This window comes from Xyrauchen texanus, chromosome 13 (assembly GCF_025860055.1).
Source record: "Xyrauchen texanus isolate HMW12.3.18 chromosome 13, RBS_HiC_50CHRs, whole genome shotgun sequence".
NCBI classification, from domain to species: Eukaryota; Metazoa; Chordata; class Actinopteri; order Cypriniformes; family Catostomidae; genus Xyrauchen; species Xyrauchen texanus.
In genome coordinates, this window is record NC_068288.1 from 34,917,629 (window position 1) to 34,934,856 (window position 17,228).

The 17,228-nt window shown below is 40.8% G+C and overlaps 3 protein-coding genes across 3 annotated transcripts; all 3 read left to right on the forward strand.

Moving 5' to 3' along the window:
- Positions 1-9,079: 9,079 nt before the first annotated feature.
- LOC127653809 (uncharacterized) lies at positions 9,080-10,716 on the forward strand. The gene is made up of 2 exons (XM_052140584.1): positions 9,080-10,082; positions 10,189-10,716. The coding sequence occupies exons 1-2, from the start codon at positions 9,360-9,362 to the stop codon at positions 10,714-10,716; spliced, it is 1,251 nt and encodes a 416-aa protein (XP_051996544.1). The 5' UTR covers positions 9,080-9,359.
- Positions 9,633-12,611, forward strand: LOC127653810 (uncharacterized). The gene is made up of 2 exons (XM_052140585.1): positions 9,633-12,208; positions 12,475-12,611. The coding sequence occupies exon 1, from the start codon at positions 10,795-10,797 to the stop codon at positions 12,013-12,015; it is 1,221 nt and encodes a 406-aa protein (XP_051996545.1). The 5' UTR covers positions 9,633-10,794; the 3' UTR covers positions 12,016-12,208; positions 12,475-12,611.
- Positions 12,612-14,276: 1,665 nt separating this feature from the next.
- LOC127653819 (cytokine-inducible SH2-containing protein-like) lies at positions 14,277-17,148 on the forward strand. The gene is made up of 3 exons (XM_052140598.1): positions 14,277-14,822; positions 15,645-15,796; positions 16,022-17,148. Exons 1-3 carry the CDS (start codon positions 14,803-14,805, stop codon positions 16,507-16,509), a joined length of 660 nt encoding a protein of 219 aa, XP_051996558.1. The 5' UTR covers positions 14,277-14,802; the 3' UTR covers positions 16,510-17,148.
- Positions 17,149-17,228: the final 80 nt, after the last annotated feature.

Below are 17,228 nucleotides of genomic sequence, written 5' to 3' on the forward strand. Positions count from 1 at the left end.
TCTCACAGTTTTTGCCGCTGAAAAACATCCCCACAGCATGATGCTTCCACCACCATGCTTCACTTTAGGGATGGTATTGGCCAGGTGATGAGCAGTGCCTGGTTTCCTCCAGACATGACGCTTGCCATTCAGGCCAAAGAGATCAATCTTTGTTTCATCTGACCAGAGAATTTTGTTTCTCGTGGTCTAAGAGTCCTTCAGGTGCCTTTAGGAAAACTCCAGGCGGCTGTCATGTGCCTTTTACTGTGGAGTGGCTTCCGTCTGGCCACTCTACCTTACAGGCCTGATTGGTGGAGTGCTGCAGAGATGGTCGTTCTTCTGGAAGTTTCTCCTGTCTCCACAGAGAAATGCTGGAGCTCTGTCAGAGTGACCATCGGGTTCTTGTTCACCTCCCTGACTATGGCCCTTGTCCCCTGATCACTCAGTTTGGCTGGGTGGCCAGCTCTAGGAAGAGTCCTGGTGATTCCAAACTTCTTCCATTTATGGATGGAGGCCACTGTGCTCATTGGGACCTTAAATGCTGCAGAAATGTTTCTGTACCCTTCCCCAGATCTGTGCCTCAATACAATCCTGTCTCTGAGGTCTACAGTCAATTCCTTGGACTTCATGTCTTGGTTTGTGCTCTGACATGCACTGTTAACTGTGGGACCTTATATAGACAGGTGTGTGCCTTTCCAAATCATGTCCAATCAACTGAATTTACCGCAGGTGGTATTTGAGTGTCATGGCAAAGGCTGTTTTTTATTTTTACTAAATTTGCAAAGATTTCAAACAAACTTCTTTCACGTTGTCATTATGGGGTATTGTTTGCCGTATATTAAAGTCTACAGCCCCTCTCATGCTTTGCTTATAAACATAATATTACATAAATAAAAACAGCTTCTCGGTGACCAAATGTTTGGTGGTTATTATTTATTTGGTGGATCAATATCTATTCCCAGTATAAGGAAATATCCCAATAGAAGATTAAGGGAGGCAAAATCGTATTTGTGATTTAAACTGCAACACATCTGGTATCCTCTAGATGGCAGTAAAAACAAGCGTTTTGAATAAAAAACGCATTCAAGCATGGCTAACAATCAAACGCTCTCTCATGATACTTCTCACTCAGCAGGGTTCGCCTATTTGTTTAATCGTTTTGACAGCAAAACTATCGCCTCTGCATGTGATAACGAGGGTCACTGGATTATGGTTGTTCTTGAATTTAACGAGTGTAATTACATTTTGATAAATGTTTATGGTAATACAAACAAGGCCACTAATAGGTTGTTTATACAAAATATGGGTACCATGATTGACGAGTGGAAGAACACATATCTTACAGACAAAATTATTATTGGAGGAGATTTTAATGCTGTTCAAGATGAATGGCAGGATAGACATCCCACACCCTTTAACACATTCTCCTATAACCCCCTAATTTCTAATATATCTCAGTTTCTTGATTTGGTTGATATTTGGCGGGTGAAAACCCCACATAAAAAACAATTCACATGGGGGTCGTCTTCAGGGCATATTCAGCGTTCTAGATTAGATTTTTGGTTGATAACCTCTAATCTCCTTCCTTTCTCGTATGATTTTGATATTTCTCCATCTTTTTTAACTGATCATAGTGTCATATTACTCTCTGTTAGGAGAAACGGTAACTCACCTTCAGTTAGATCTCATTGGAAATTTAATAGTAATCTGTTAAAGTGTAATCTTTTTGTAATTCTGTTCTGTTATTGCTTAACAATGTTAAAAGTATGTCAGAGTTAACTCCAATTGGTAAATGGGAATGGGTTAAATTTAGCATTAAAAGACTGGCAATAAAAGAAGGGGAAACGTACTGCACATACTAGAAAATCAAGGCAGTTAATAATCTTATCATGATTAAACTACTTTGATAATAAAGCCATTCTTAACGAGAGTGAGCAGAGAGAACTTCACCTTCTTCAATCTGAGCTGGATGATTTTAATACTTAAAAGGCTAAAGGGGCCTTCATACGATCCAGAGCCAGATGGATTGAAGAGGGGGAAAAAATTCTTCATATTTTTTCAAAAACAATTTCATAGTTTAAAAACTATCAATAAACTCAGTATTAATAACCGTATAAGCGAAGAGCAAATGCTGATTGATGATTATATATACTCCTTTTATGGTCATTATACACAAGGATTATTAGGAACACCATACTAATACTGTGTTTGACCCCCTTTCACCTTCAGAAATGCCTTAATTCTACGTGGCATTGATTCAACAAGGTGCTGAAAGCATTCTTTAGAAATGTTGGCCCATATTGATAGGATAGCATCTTGCAGTTGATGGAGATTTGTGGGATGCACATCCAGGGCACGAAGCTCCCGTTCCACCACATCCCAAAGATGCTCTACTGGGTTGAGATCTGGTGACTGTGGGGGCCATTTTAGTACAGTGAACTCATTGTCATGTTCAAGAAACCAATTTGAAATGATTCGAGCTTTGTGACATGGTGCATTATCCTGCTGGAAGTAGCCATCAGAGGATGGGTACATGGTGGCCATAAAGGGATGGACATGGTCAGAAACAATGCTCAGGTAGGCCGTGGCATTTAAACGATGCCCAATTGGCACTAAGGGGCCTAAAGTGTGCCAAGAAAACATCCCCCACACCATTACACCACCACCACCAGCCTGCACAGTGGTAACAAGGCATGATGGATCCATGTTCTCATTCTGTTTACACCAAATTCTGACTCTACCATCTGAATGTCTCAACAGAAATCGAGACTAATCAGACCAGGCAACATCTTTCCAGACTTCAACTGTCCAATTTTGGTGAGCTCTTGCAAATTGTAGCCTCTTTTTCCTATTTGTAGTGGAGATGAGTGGTACCCGGTGGGGTCTCCTGCTGTTGTAGCCCATCCGCCTCAAGGTTGTGCGTGTTGTGGCTTCATAAATGCTTTGCTGCATACCTCGGTTGTAACGAGTGGGGTTATTTCAGGCAAAGTTGCTCTTCTATCAGCTTGAATCAGTCGGCCCATTCTCCTCTGACCTCTAGCATCAACAAGGCATTTTCGCCCACAGGACTGCCGCATACCAGCCCGTCTGGCACCAACAACCATACCACGCTCAAAATTGCTTAAATCACCTTTCTTTCCCATTCTGACATTCAGTTTGGAGTTCAGGAGATTGTCTTGACCAGGACCACACCCCTAAATGCATTGAAGCAACTGCCATGTGATTGGTTGATTAGATAATTGTATTAATGAGAAATTGAACAGGTGTTCCTAATAATCCTTTAGGTGAGTGTAAATCAAGACATGCAGAGAGAGATTGTGATTTTTTCTTCTCCTTCTTAAAGGACAAAGTACCTATTATATATAGTGAAGGGTGAGGGTCAAAATCCCTTGGCTCTTCAGATATATCAATACATATATATATATATATATATATATATATATATATATCCTTTTATATCAATATCTATCTGTATTCTGTTGCTTAACTTCTTTAATAAAGTGATGAATTAACTATATGCATGATCACATAATCAATTCTATTTTCTTATGCATAATTGAAATATACTTTGAATCATATGTGTGTTGAATGTTAATTAGTCTCTTTTAGGAACATTCCAGAGTCTCTCTGTCCTGCACGTCGGCTGAAGGTCTTTTGGGGGATAAGCTTATTTGTGACACTCTCCAGCCTCTCAGGGAGGGGGTCAGGGGAATGCGTTAAACATGTGTTCCAGATGTATTCTGTGTTTGATTGTTACCTTTCCATGACTAATTATATGGTTTAAAGTCCTATGTAATAACACCTGAATAGTAGAAGTGTGATTTTCTCTTATTATTTCTTTAGGGAAGAAATGTATGTTATTTCAACCCTCTCCTCTGCCCGAGGAGTGAATATTTTATCTCTCTGTTTTGGTTCAAATGGCCTGATAATGTGTGCTCTGGCTCTCTTGTGCCCAGAGAAGAACTGTCGTTCGTCAGTGTTTTGTGTGTGCGTTTGACCTTCTACCCAGTTTTTGAACTCAGGGATGCACACCAGGCCGACTCGAAGACGCCCCGCGTCCATCTGCGAGGTCACTTCAGATGTAAATCTCGGGCTCGGACGACAAGTGCGCTGATTAATGTTGATAGGCCGCATAGCTGTCTATATGTTGTGACTGTATGTTCTTTTAACCAATCAGGAGTAAAATAATGGAATGTACGTCCTTGCAAATGGTATAATTGATGTAAGATTTTGTGTAAGGTACAAGTTGGCTTTCGATCTCCTCGTGAGACTTTGCTGCTGGCTCTACCGATTTCACTGCAGACTATACTTCAGTAAATTTTGGATTCTTTAAATTGCACTCCTCGACTCCTGGTCTTCTTTCTCCATATCTGGTCCGGGTCATATCTGGTCCGGTTCACAACTGTTATACCCCTAACAGTTTGGTGGAGGATTCGGCGGGCAATCACTCCGTGGTGACATCTCTGGCAAATCAGCAAACAAGGTAGGAAGCTTTTATTAATTGTTAGGGCTGTCTGACTGGAAGAGATTTTGAAGGGGAGCGGGAGAGCTTCACTCCGACGAGGTGAGTGAAGAGTAATTTAATTATACTATTGAAAGTATAAGAAGTCGCTGAGAGAGCTGTTAAGGGTTAAAACAGCAAACGTGCTCTGTGGGGGGCCCAGGTGGGCATTGGTGTAGCACCACCCCGGCAGAGTGCGTCCCTGGACAGGAGGTCCAGTGGCACCGTAAACCTGCTCAATCTCTTCCACCTCAGATAGGGGTACCCCGAGCTTAGTGAATCAGGCAGTTAGGGATTCAGATATTAGGTATAAAATAAAATAAAATACAATAGGGATTGTTTTGCCAGGGATGCATCAGGAGCGGTCCCAAGTAAATAAATAAATTATGACCCGAATTGGTATGGATCAGTATATGTGACCAGGATGTTTGTGAAGAATACTTTGTGGTGTATTGTGTAGAAATCCAGTATTGTTGCTGCTATAGTTAATTTATCCGCGTAAAATATTTGCTGCTAAAATCTTTTCGGTAGTGATTTTCAACTGTGACCAAGAAAAATGACTGATAAAGGGAATTTTCTGAGTAGTTCTGACCAAAACGAGGAGGGCACACACTGTAAACAGCTCTGCTCTGACGAGCTCAAATCAAAGAAATGTGCACAGCTCATTAAGAAAATGGTCAGTCAGGGGTTTGATTCTGATTGGAATGTCATGCAACAGATTGACTGGCTGCAGAACAAAAAAGACGCTGATAGGGCCAAATATCTATCCGTGTTTGCCTATTCATGGATTTGTAAACTGGGTGGTATACCTTTAAGCCATGAAAAGGCAATTCCAAATATGATGGACGGATGGTCTAGTTTGATTGCCCAGCGTGATAGAGTGGCAAAAATTATTGGGCAGGAAGTCGGCTGTGATCTGTGTAGTTTGAGTAAGGGTTTGTAAGAAGGCAGAAAATGCTGTGAAAAATGAGACTGTGAAATTTGATAAGATTTACTGGGCAGAAAATGTGTGTGCTCTCAGCTTGCCTGACAGAAAAACAAATGCAGTTCTATTTTGATAGCAGGGAACACTGAGGCACCTTATCACTGATTAAGGCCAAAGAGCAGCTGTGAGCAGATTTGGGCCCCTTTGTGAGAGAATGCAATTAAAGCAACAGATTGGGCTAAATATGTGCAGAAGTGAAACACAGCAAAAGTATAGGAGCATTTATGTCAAAATGTGATTTTGAGATCGAGGTACAGAGAACTGTAACTTCTGTTGTGGAGAGTGCGGTGGAGAAACATGGAAGGGGGCTCTGACAGAAGTACCTCCTAGGTTATGGGTTAAACACAAATATGATGTGGGTTTAATCATAGGATGTGAACCGGTTGTAATCACCCCAAAATCTGATTACAGACCGTGTCAAGTGCAATGCCCCCTAAAAAAGGAGGCATTGCAGGGTATTATGCCAGTTTTTGACTCCTTGTTGAAGGAGGGCATAATTATAACATGTCATGATTCTCCAGTTCGCACTCCAATCTTCCCTGTGAAGAAAATAAGAGATAAGAATTCACCAACTGAGTGGCGATTTGTGCAAGATCTTCAGGCCGTAAATTCAGCTGTTATTGCTAGGGCGGCACGTGTACCAAACCCTTACACAATTTTGTCACAAATTCCGCAAAATGCAATGTATTTTACTGTGGTAGATTTGGCTAATGCATTTTTAGCGTGCCTGTGGACCAGGACAGCCAGTTCTGGTTTGCGTTTTATTTTGACAGTGAGGGTTATACGTTCACACGGTTGTGCCAGGGGTACACTGAATCCCCAACGATCTATAATGAAGCGCTTCGAAGAAGCCTTGAACCCCTAACACTGACAGCTGGAACGGCTTTGTTGCAATATGTGGATGATTTGTTGATCTGTGCATGTGATGAAGCTATGTGTGTGACTGACTCTGTGTCTCTTTTGAAGCACTTAGAACAGGAGGGACACAAAGTCAGTCTTTCGAAATTGCAGTTTGTGAAACAGGAAATAAAGTTTTTGGGAAATGTTATCAGACCAAACAGTAAATCCATCTGTGACAAACGGGTACAGGCCATAAAAGATGTGCCAAAACCAATTACAAAAAAAATTTATTGTAATTTTTAGGAATGTGTGCTTATTGTCGTACATTTATTCCTAATTATGACATTCTTGAACAGCCTTTGCGAGCCCTGATGACAGGGAAAGGGCTGAGGTCATGTGACAAGCTTGTTTGGGCAAGCGAAGCCGAAGAGGCATTTGCTAACATGGAAGAGCAAATGGCTCTGACTCCCACTTTGGGCCTGCCAGATGTAAACAAACCGTTTGTTCAGATGACTGATGAGAAAAAGGAAGGTCCTAAAGATAATGTTTCTGTCAACAGTGATGCTCCGAAGCTTAACTCTCTGACTACAGCTGAGCTCAAAAAGCTGAGGCAGCTGATAGGGGACGAATAGGGGTCAGCGGCCTCCGGTTCATGTAATTATGCAGACACCTGCCCATTCATACATGCGTAGTTAGGAGGCCGGCAATGCCTTATTTTGATTGACACGGGCGCGACTGTATCAATTACAGATCTTGATCTTGAGATCACTTCTGAAACTTTGTATATAGAAGGTCTAAATGGCACAAATGTATATCATAAATCTGTTCCTATCCCTCTATCAATTTCTAACTCTGAAAAAGTCTATTGGACTGAATTTTGGGTAGGGAAAAATACTGTAGGGACTCTAATCGGTGTTGACATTCTGAAAGAACTCGAAGCTGATGTTTTGCTTTCTCAAGATAAGCTAGTGCTTGGCTGCAATGAAACAATTCGCTTATCTCAGAGTGGCCCCCACCATGAGCAGAGATGTGCAGTGGCTGAACCTGCTAGTCTAACTGAAACTCGCCCTGAGTGGAAGTTTATAATTTCCAAATTTCCTGATGTATGGGCAAAAGATAAATATGATTGTGGTTTAGCACAGATTCAGCCACTGAGCATCCCAGGTCCTTTGCATGAAGCCAGAAGACAATATCCTTTGAAAAATGACGCTCGAGAGGGAGCTGACACTGTTGTAGATGAATTATGCAAACGGGGGATTGTGATTCCCTGTTCCTCTCCCACTAACTCTCCCATGTGGCCTGTCAAAAAGCAAACATTTGACTGCTGTACAGACTGTTTTGAATGCCCTCCAAAACGGGGGATTCAAAGTGAACTTGAAGAAAGCACAGCTAGCACTGCCTGAAGTGACTTATTTGGGGCAAATTGTGGGTGTGCACGGCAGACGCATCACTCCTGAACGAGTTAAAGCTATCATTGAACTTCCAAAACCAAACACGGTTACTGGTCTAAGGCAAGTAATGGGTCTTTTGAATTACTGCCGCCAGTATGTTTCTGAATACACTGAACTTTCTAAACCACTCACAGAGGCGCTGAAAGGAGGAAAACCTGGATCGGAGCTAATCGACTGGACTGAGGAGATGGAGGAGGCATTTGAGAGTATCAAAGAAACTCTTGCTTCCTCCCCAGCATTACGTCATGCCGATGCCAGCAGGCCGTTCCATCTATGGACATGGGTGGGAACTCGATCCTATTCAGCGGCCCTGGGTCAAAGGGTTCCAGGAAGAAACTCCTATGGGATGGTAGGATATTATTCTGCTCCTATTCCTGTTTCAATGGCAGGACAGCATCCGTGCCTGTTGATATGCGACTGTGCAGAGTGGGCTGTAAAGATTACCGAGGACATTGTGACTCATCAGAAGGTGATACTGCACACTAGACACCAGATTTTGAAATTGTTAACAAACACTCGTTTAGGCTCTATCTCTAATCAAAGACGAGCTAAATGGGAGGCCACTCTCTTGAGTAAAAATGTGGATATAAATATTGACATTGAAACTGCTATCAACCCTGCCTCCTTACTTCCATAAGAAGGAACTGCACACAACTGTGCCCGACTGATCGAGACGGACAGCCAGAGCCCTCTTCAATCTGAACCACTTTCTGATGCCATGAAGTTGTTCGTGGATGGTTCCAGCTTTCATAAACAGGGAAAATGCTTCACTGGCTGGGCTGTTGTAAATGAACATGGTGAAACTGTTGACTGTGGTTCTCTTTCAGGAGGAGGGGCTCAAGTGGCCGAGCTGGTCGCATTGACACGAGCATTGCAGTATGGCCAGGGGAAACGAGTCAATGTTTACACTGACAGCCGTTATGCATATGGTGCTGTTCATGACTTCGGCCCTGTGTGGAGACGCAGAGGATTTCTAACCACTGCCAGTCTGCCGATCTCTCATCAACAGCAGGTAAAAGAACTTATGAATGCCTGTGATCTTCCTGCAACAGGAGCAGTTATCAAAGTCACTGGACATGCAACGGACAATTCTCCTGAGGCCACAGGAAACCGAGCTGCTGACACAGCTGCCAGAGAGGCTGCAACACGGACTGAGTCTTGCGTGAGTGTTATGGCTCTTGCTCCTCAGGAGAGTGAGACCCCCAGAGACCTTTTTAAACTCTATGATGAGGATGACCCTGAAGAGATAGAACAATGGACAAAATTAGGAGCTCAGAAAAATGCAGAAGGACTGTGGAAATTTAATGAGCGTTTTGTTTGTCCTGTTTCTGCTAGAACTGAACTAATGTCTTTGTATCATGGTTTGGCACATGCGGGTCCTGAAAAACTACATTCAATGATTTCCAAAACCTGGTAGTGGCCCCGACTGAGGGCTTCTTGCAATGATTTTTGTAAGAGATGTCTAGTATGCCTTAAGGTTAATTCTTCTTCTAAGCTGAAAATTCCCTTAGGACATGCCCCTCGACCTCAAGGGCCGTGGACCCACCTCCAAATTGATTTCATAGGTCCACTGCCCCCTAGTGGAGGTTTTACATACATTCTAATGATTGTTGATCTGTTTTCAAGATGGGTTGAGGCATTTCCACTGAGAAACTGCACCGCAGATGCAACCACCAAGATTATGTTGAATGAAGTTTTCCCAAGATGGGGTTTGCCCTTACAAATTGATTCAGATCAGGGTACACATTTTACTGGGAAGGTGATGAAAAATGTCATGAAATTGATGGGGGTGAGGCAACACTTTCACATTCCATTTAGGCCCCAATCTAGCAGATCTATTGAACGCACTAATCGTACGCTTAAAACTTCATTGAGAAAGAGATTGTTGGAGTGGGGGAAAGGGTGGCATGCGGCTGTCCCTGCGATTTTGTTAGGCATGAGAGCCAGCCCTAACAAGACTACACAGCTCAGCCCTTTTGAGGTAATGACAGGTCGCTACATGCGGCTGCCCTGGGATGCCCCCTTGCAACACGAGGGACCATCCAGGCCTTTGAAAGACACTTTACAAAATTATCTGAAAGCTTTGGATGACAGTCTGCGAGACACACGGGTTAGTGTTAGCACACGACAAGCAGATCGAGATAATGTTGAGCAAAAAGACATGCCTGCTTTGCCTGAAATAGGTGACAATGTAATGTTACAGCGGGAGATCGTTTCCCCCTTAGGTCCGAAATTTGATGGGCCTTATCAGGTGGTATTGACCACTAACACCTCTGTTCTACTGGACAGGGGGGTTTTGGGTACCGTATGGAGACATTGGTCACAGGTGAAACCACTTGAAAAGTGTAACAACTTATTACCTCGGGATCATTAAATGTCTGTCGTGTATGTTAAAATTCTAGAATTCTAGAACAAATGTTTTATCATTACAGATGGCTGAATCCGACAACATACTGAAGCTGCTAATTCTTCAAGAAGAAGTGCGTAGTGAGAGACGACTGAAAGTGAAACGAGCTTTCATCCGATTGGTACTTCTGCTCTCGTTGGTATTTTTAATTCTGATCGCTTTATCATTTTTGATGTGGATTCAAATTTCAATTTGGACAGGGAGATTCCATGCGTTTTCAACTCATTGGGATTGCGAGGAGATCGATAACCATCCATCATGGGTACAATACCCATGTCTAAATTCAACTGAGGGTCTAAATTTAATTCCGACCATGTACCAAAAGGTAAATGATAGTTGTTATCGTCTGGACGGAAATGAGACAGTGACCTATTGGCTTGGTCACTCCCCAAATTATCCCGATACTACCCTCATTATGCAAAAAGGTCGGTGGATGAGGAGTGGAGGCGTTGACCTGTTTGAAGGAGATTTCAGTTCAATGAGCTGGATCCCTGACCACATAGCTCATGAAAACATGAGTGCATGCTCTATACGAATGGATATGGTTAATTGATATTTGTTAAAATCTAGAAAAGGTGAGAGTAGAGCAGAACGAAGGAGGCGTCAGGTAGCAGATGTGAATGACTCCCACATGATTTTAGGTGGAAAAGCAGTGAAACTTCCGTTATACCCAAGTGCTCCTGATCCTCGCCACATCATGTCATACTATCTTCCCAAAGCTAAGAATGAACTTGGTTACAACAAAGTCGTTAAAGATGTAGCCCAAAGCTATATATACAGCAATATTGTGATTAGAGAAGAACCGGGGTCTGATGAGTATCAAACAGCAATAAATGATAAGGATTTGATGAGATGGGGAGTGTTAGTCCCAACTAAATGCCACATGATCCGATGGGACACTAATAGGGCTTACGGTGCAGTCTGTGATAGGTTAGGATGGATAGATAAAACTGACAAGGACAAGTTCGATCTGAATGGCAGTAAAAATGGTTTGCCTGCTATTAATGCTTTGTCCCTCTCTTGGCCCAGGTACACTAGATTCGATGACCCTTGGAAGGAGACTGCACATGTTGAGCGTTGTTTAGGTAAAGAAATTCAACAGTGGTCCGATGTAGCTATTGGAGATGAGTGGTTTGACAGGGCAAAACAATTTAGACAATTTCTGAGTCCAATTCCTTCAGTACAGGAAATCAGAGATCTAGAGTCTAAGACTCCATCAGAGGACTGTGCTAAACACAGGTTGACACACCCCATGGGTCCTGCATGGCGTCCAGTTGATAAGAGTAAGAAGGCTAACGAAGCAGAGCTGTCTCTTTGTGTTGCAGAGTTGAAGCAGAAGACTGAATATTTTCCTCGGTTGAAGGCGCAAACAGCTGGGCAGAAATTTATCACTGCATTTCTGGAACAGATAAAAACTAATGATCCATTTGCAGGTTATGAGTATTTGAATTCTCTATGGCTTAAATCTAAGGGCACTCCATGGTATACTGATTCGGAACCTCCGTCTGCTATAGCAGTAGCATTGGTTTTGGCTTTTTCGGTAGGAGCAATATTTACTGACATGACGGAAACAGTGGAGGAATATGTGGAGGAAGCTTGGGAGGAGTTTGTGGCTGCGTCAGAGGATTTGGTCATGGGAGCTGTTAAATATGTGTTATATGCTTTTGGAGCTCTTTTGGGAGTGGGTGTCCTCTGTCTGTGTGTGTGGATGTGTGTTCGTTTCTGTTTTTCTTATGTATGCAGGTCTGTTTGCAGTAACTTGAACCCTTTCGAGGAGGAGAACCGACTGAGAAAACTGACGACACGCTTGAAAGAGAAACTTCAGAAGGATAACATCCATGCCCTGTTGTGAGTGGAAGGTGGGAGAGCCTTCGCGTGGGGACTGGGAATTTTTAGTATCCAGCATGTCCGCAATGAGGCGAAGAGACAAGTGTGACCCGTCAGAGAAGCATGCGTTACCACTCCACCTTCCGTAGTGACCTCACTTGGTAGACCAGACGTGGCGGTATTGGACCCCACATTGGTCTAAAACGGGGGACTGAAGGGTGAGGGTCAAAATCCCTTGGCTCTTCAGATATATCAATACATATATATATATATATATATATATATATATATATATATATATATATATATATATATATATATATATATATATATCCTTTTATATCAATATCTATCTGTATTCTGTTGCTTAACTTCTTTAATAAAGTGATGAATTAACTATATGCATGATCACATAATCAGTTTCTATTTTCTTATGCATAATTGAAATATACTTTGAATCATATGTGTGTTGAATGTTAATTAGTCTCTTTTAGGAACATTCCAGAGTCTCTCTGTCCTGCACGTCGGCTGAAGGTCTTTTGGGGGATAAGCTTATTTGTGACGCTCTCCAGCCTCTCAGGGGAGGGGGTCAGGGGGAATGCGTTAAACATGTGTTCCAGATGTATTCTGTGTTTGATTGTTACCTTTCCATGACTAATTATATGGTTTAAAGTCCTATGTAATAACACCTGAATAGTAGAAGTGTGATTTTCTCTTATTATTTCTTTAGGGAAGAAATATATGTTATTTCAACCCTCTCCTCTGCCCGAGGAGTGAATATTTTATCTCTCTGTTTTTGTTCAAATGGCCTGATAATGTGTGCTCTGGCTCTCTTGTGCCCAGAGAAGAACTGTCGTTCGTCAGTGTTTTGTGTGTGCGTTTGACCTTCTACCCAGTTTTTGAACCCAGGGATGCACACCAGGCCGACTCGAAGACGCCCCGCGACCATCTGCGAGGTCACTTCAGATGTAAATCTCGGGCTCGGACGACAAGTGCGCTGATTAATGTTGATAGGCCGCATAGCTGTCTATATGTTGTGACTGTATGTTCTTTTAGCCAATCAGGAGTAAAATAATGGAATGTACGTCCTTGCAAATGGTATAATTGATGTAAGATTTTGTGTAAGGTACGAGTTGGCTTTCGATCTCCTTGTGAGACTTTGCCGCTGGCTCTACCGATTTCACTGCAGACTATACTTCAGTAAATTTTGGATTCTTTAAATTGCACTCCTCGACTCCTGGTCTTCTTTCTCCATATCTGGTCCGGGTCACGACTGTTATACCCCTAACAATAGTGATTTTAAAAGCAAAATGGAGGATGATATTGATTTACAGAAAATATTTAATTTTGAGGTTAATCCTTGTGTTTTCTGTTCTTTCTGCCCTGAAACACTTAATCACCTTTTTTTTTTCAATGTGAATTTACTTCACAATTTTGGCTTGACATATATAACTGGTTATCAGTAAATATTCTGACAATTCCTCCTATTGTTCTACAAGATATCCTTTTTTATAAAAACAGTTTGAATCCCCAAATTTCTGACATGGTTAATATGGTATTGTTGCTGGGTAAATATCATATTCATACATGTAAATGAAAAAAAAGCAAGCCCTCCTTTAATTTATTTCTCTGTGATTTTGTGAAATCATTCCAGAGCTTCAAAAATTAAAAAAATTAAAATGAATAGATTGAATCTTTATGTTTTGCTATGTCAAAGTATTTGTATGTTTATATATATATATATATATATATATATATATATATATATATATATATATATAGCCATTTCGGTCTTGAATCCTTGTCCCTTTAAGTTTGTTCTGTGTCTTGCGTTGTTGAATGCGTTTTGTGATGTATAATTGCAATAATAATAATAATAAAAATAAATAAATAAAAACAAAACAATCAAATGCTAAACAGCTCAAACATATCATAATGCATTAAATATAAGGGTATAATAAAAAGTTGTCATTATGTTAACATCAAGTGTTTTAATCCTCCAGATTAAAGCAATGTATTTTTGTTTGCTATGTTCACCTTTTAAATTCTACATTTTGTCTAATATAATATATGTTTCTTATGCACCATATACTATCATTATGTAATATACATATACATACCCCAATTTTCAACAGTAAACAATGGTTAAACTGATTTACAGAGGGGACTTAGGCGGGGCTTCAGCAAAAAGGAGCGATCTGATTGGCTTAGTTTCGTGCAGGCGCTCAGCTTTCCTGGAAAGTTCTTGGAACGAAAGATGTTCACGAGAAACGCCGTTTTCATCCAACAAACAATAAAAATCCCAAATGAGTTAAGGAGCATTCGGGTGCTCATTCATTACTCACGAGATTGCTGTATGCTTGAATGATAGACAGGGGATTTATTCTGTTACACAGAACTGTACTGGCAATGGCGTCACAGGCGCTAAACATGGGGGGATTCTCAGAAAACAAATTCTGAGAAGTCAGATGAGATGAACAAGCCAAACCCCGCATTTTTCCGCTTCTTGTTGAGTTGTGGGCCATGAGCTATACAGAAACGCAGCTCATTTTCGAGAACCGTGTCCACCTCCGCGTTATCGTCTCGTGTAGTTTGTTAAAAACATTCTTCACGCCGCGCGCACTTACATGACAGACAGCGGCAGACTCATCATGACATTAATTAACAACCTTCGTATGGTAGAGAAACATAACTGAGCTGTTTTTTTGTCATCATTACAGGAACGCGAGATTATATTTTAAAGCTTGAGTAAAACCTCAGGAACAAAGAAACTTTCAAGATTCCGTCAGCCATCAAACCGTTCATCTTCACAATGATTCTGTGCGTTCAAGGGTAAGTTTTATTGGCTAGTTCCTAATAAGAATATATCATAAGAAAATAACTGCACTTAAAATGTTTTCATCTAATAGGCTAGTTATTGAACGGAATACAACACAATCTTCTTGATGTTTCTCAGCATCCTGTAAAAGGCGTATATTGGCTCACATGATATAGCCTAATCGTTAATAATCAACGGTAATACAACATAAACACCCGTTCTGATTTTTATATATATATATATATATATATATATATATATATATATATATATATATAAAACAGTCTTACATGCATTCTGTATATTAATGGTCAGAAACATAACAGCCCGTCGTTCTGATTTTTATTATATATATAATTTTTATTTTTAAGATATTGGGAAGTTCAGCAATAATTCACTGGAAAGGAAAATATATAACAATTATTATAATTAAATATGTAGTTACACTGCGTTAGTGTATGCCTATATTTGGTTAGTATTGGTGCTTGGGGCAAAAATGCCCATGGTAATAATTTCTTTTTCTAAAAGGGCATTGTCTCGTTCTATTTCTGTTACACACACACTTTATTGATAATGCTTCGGTTAAACGCAATGTTGTTTTATTATTCGAAATTATATAAAATAGCTCGAAAATAAAAATTGCATTTTAAAGAATGAAACTATGAAAATACCTGAAACAGCAACTTTCAGAAAAACTGTAGAGCTCATTTGAAAAAAACTTATTAGCGCCAAGACATACTGGTGGACTTTGGTGTGAGTTGTCACTTTTGAGTATTTTTAGCTTTAAATTTTGGTTGATTGTCCTCTATTTTAAATGTTGTTGTTATTTTTTCCAGCCCAAAAGCTCATTTGCCTGATACCTCCGATCTGATGGTCAGATTTCCAAACTTCGCTTCTCCTCATTGTATCCATGCTACAGTTACTTTATGGAAACCTAGTAATGATTTTAGAGCCATCACCAACAATTTCTCCTATTTGGATACTGCAGGTAGAGTAAAAAAAAAATCATTCCTTAAAGTAATTCAAATAATCACAAAAATGAATTTGTTGCAACGTATAACATATTAAGGTTATCATGGCATTTTAAGAGCATTTGCATCCCTCTATCTATCCCATGTAAAATCGCCACTTATAACTTTCTGTTAAGTACTGTGTATATGCCAAAAACAAAATTGTGCAACCATTTCAGTAACCCCTTCCTCTTTTTTCCCAGGTTGGTACTGGGGTGCCATCACTGCCAGCGAGGCCCACTCTGCCCTTCAGGGGGCATCGGAGGGTACTTTCCTGGTACGGGACAGCAGCCACCCTCTCTATATGTTGACACTGTCTGTTAAAACATGCCGTGGGCCCACAAATGTTCGCATTGAGTACAGTCTCGGACGTTACCGTCTAGACTCTAGTTCCCCATCCAGATCTAGCCTGCAGTCCTTTTCTGACGTACCCAGCCTTGTACAGCACTATGTGGGCTCCAGGACCGAGCAGGGAAAAAAGAACGAGGAGTCTGATCCTGTATCTTCATTAACACAAAAGGAATGTGCCATGTTGCTTAAACTCAAAAAACCGATCCATCGTCCTCAGGCGTTTCCTTCGTTGCAACATCTTACACGCTTGGTCATCAACAGACACACTTCATGTACTGAGGGCCTGCCTCTACCAAAACCATTACTTCAGTACCTACAGGATTACCCATTCCATCTCTGATATTGCCAAGGAAATGCACACCATGGCCAATCACTCGAGATGGATATTATCATTCTATTTATGGAGGCAAATGGGGTCTAGAAGCTTAAGTAAGAATGTTTGGCCAAAAAGAGGTTTGGATCAAAAGCAATGTTATCCATTTGAAGAGTTGATCCTTTTAATGGTCAGTAAGTCTATCTAGGTATCTATACAGGTACTTTGTTTATACCCAAGGGGGATTGAGCCAAGACATATCCAAATATTGACTCATGGAGAGGCAAGCCATGAATCAACTTTGATGTCATGCTGCTAATGCTGTGAGAGCTTAGACCACAGGCTTGGGGTTTATGATGAATTTAATGTTCATGAAACTTTGCTGAGGGTCAAATAACCCCTTGAGTAACTGTTCTAAATGAGAACACAGCTTGTCGGAAACGGTGAGCACACGAGAAGCACATAGCTTGGTCTTTAGCACTCTAGAGGCAAGCTTCACTGCACTGCCTTTACTGGAACTGTTTTTCCTTGAAAGAGAAATGCAATTAAACATTTTTGACTATTTTAATCATTAAGATTTACATATTTTTTTCTATTCCCACAATGTGGAGTTTATATGTATTTATGGATAAAAATCCTTTCATTTTATAATAAAATTGACAATCACATTACATGACATTCTGTTGTTTTATGCTAAATTGGTGTCATTTGCCATGTTTGAGAATAATAATGCAATTAATATATCA

What these genes read in the sequence shown, in the direction of transcription:
- LOC127653809 (XM_052140584.1), top strand. Translation starts at nt 9,360, where the DNA reads ATGATTGTTGATCTGTTTTCAAGATGGGTTGAGGCATTTCCACTGAGA. An exon ending in TATGGAGACATTGGTCACAG is followed by an intron (nt 10,083 to 10,188) that starts GTGAAACCACTT and finishes TTATCATTACAG; the next exon opens with ATGGCTGAATCCGACAACAT.
- LOC127653810 (XM_052140585.1), top strand. Translation starts at nt 10,795, where the DNA reads ATGATTTTAGGTGGAAAAGCAGTGAAACTTCCGTTATACCCAAGTGCT.
- LOC127653819 (XM_052140598.1), top strand. Translation starts at nt 14,803, where the DNA reads ATGATTCTGTGCGTTCAAGG. An exon ending in ATGATTCTGTGCGTTCAAGG is followed by an intron (nt 14,823 to 15,644) that starts GTAAGTTTTATT and finishes TATTTTTTCCAG; the next exon opens with CCCAAAAGCTCATTTGCCTG. An exon ending in CTCCTATTTGGATACTGCAG is followed by an intron (nt 15,797 to 16,021) that starts GTAGAGTAAAAA and finishes CTTTTTTCCCAG; the next exon opens with GTTGGTACTGGGGTGCCATC.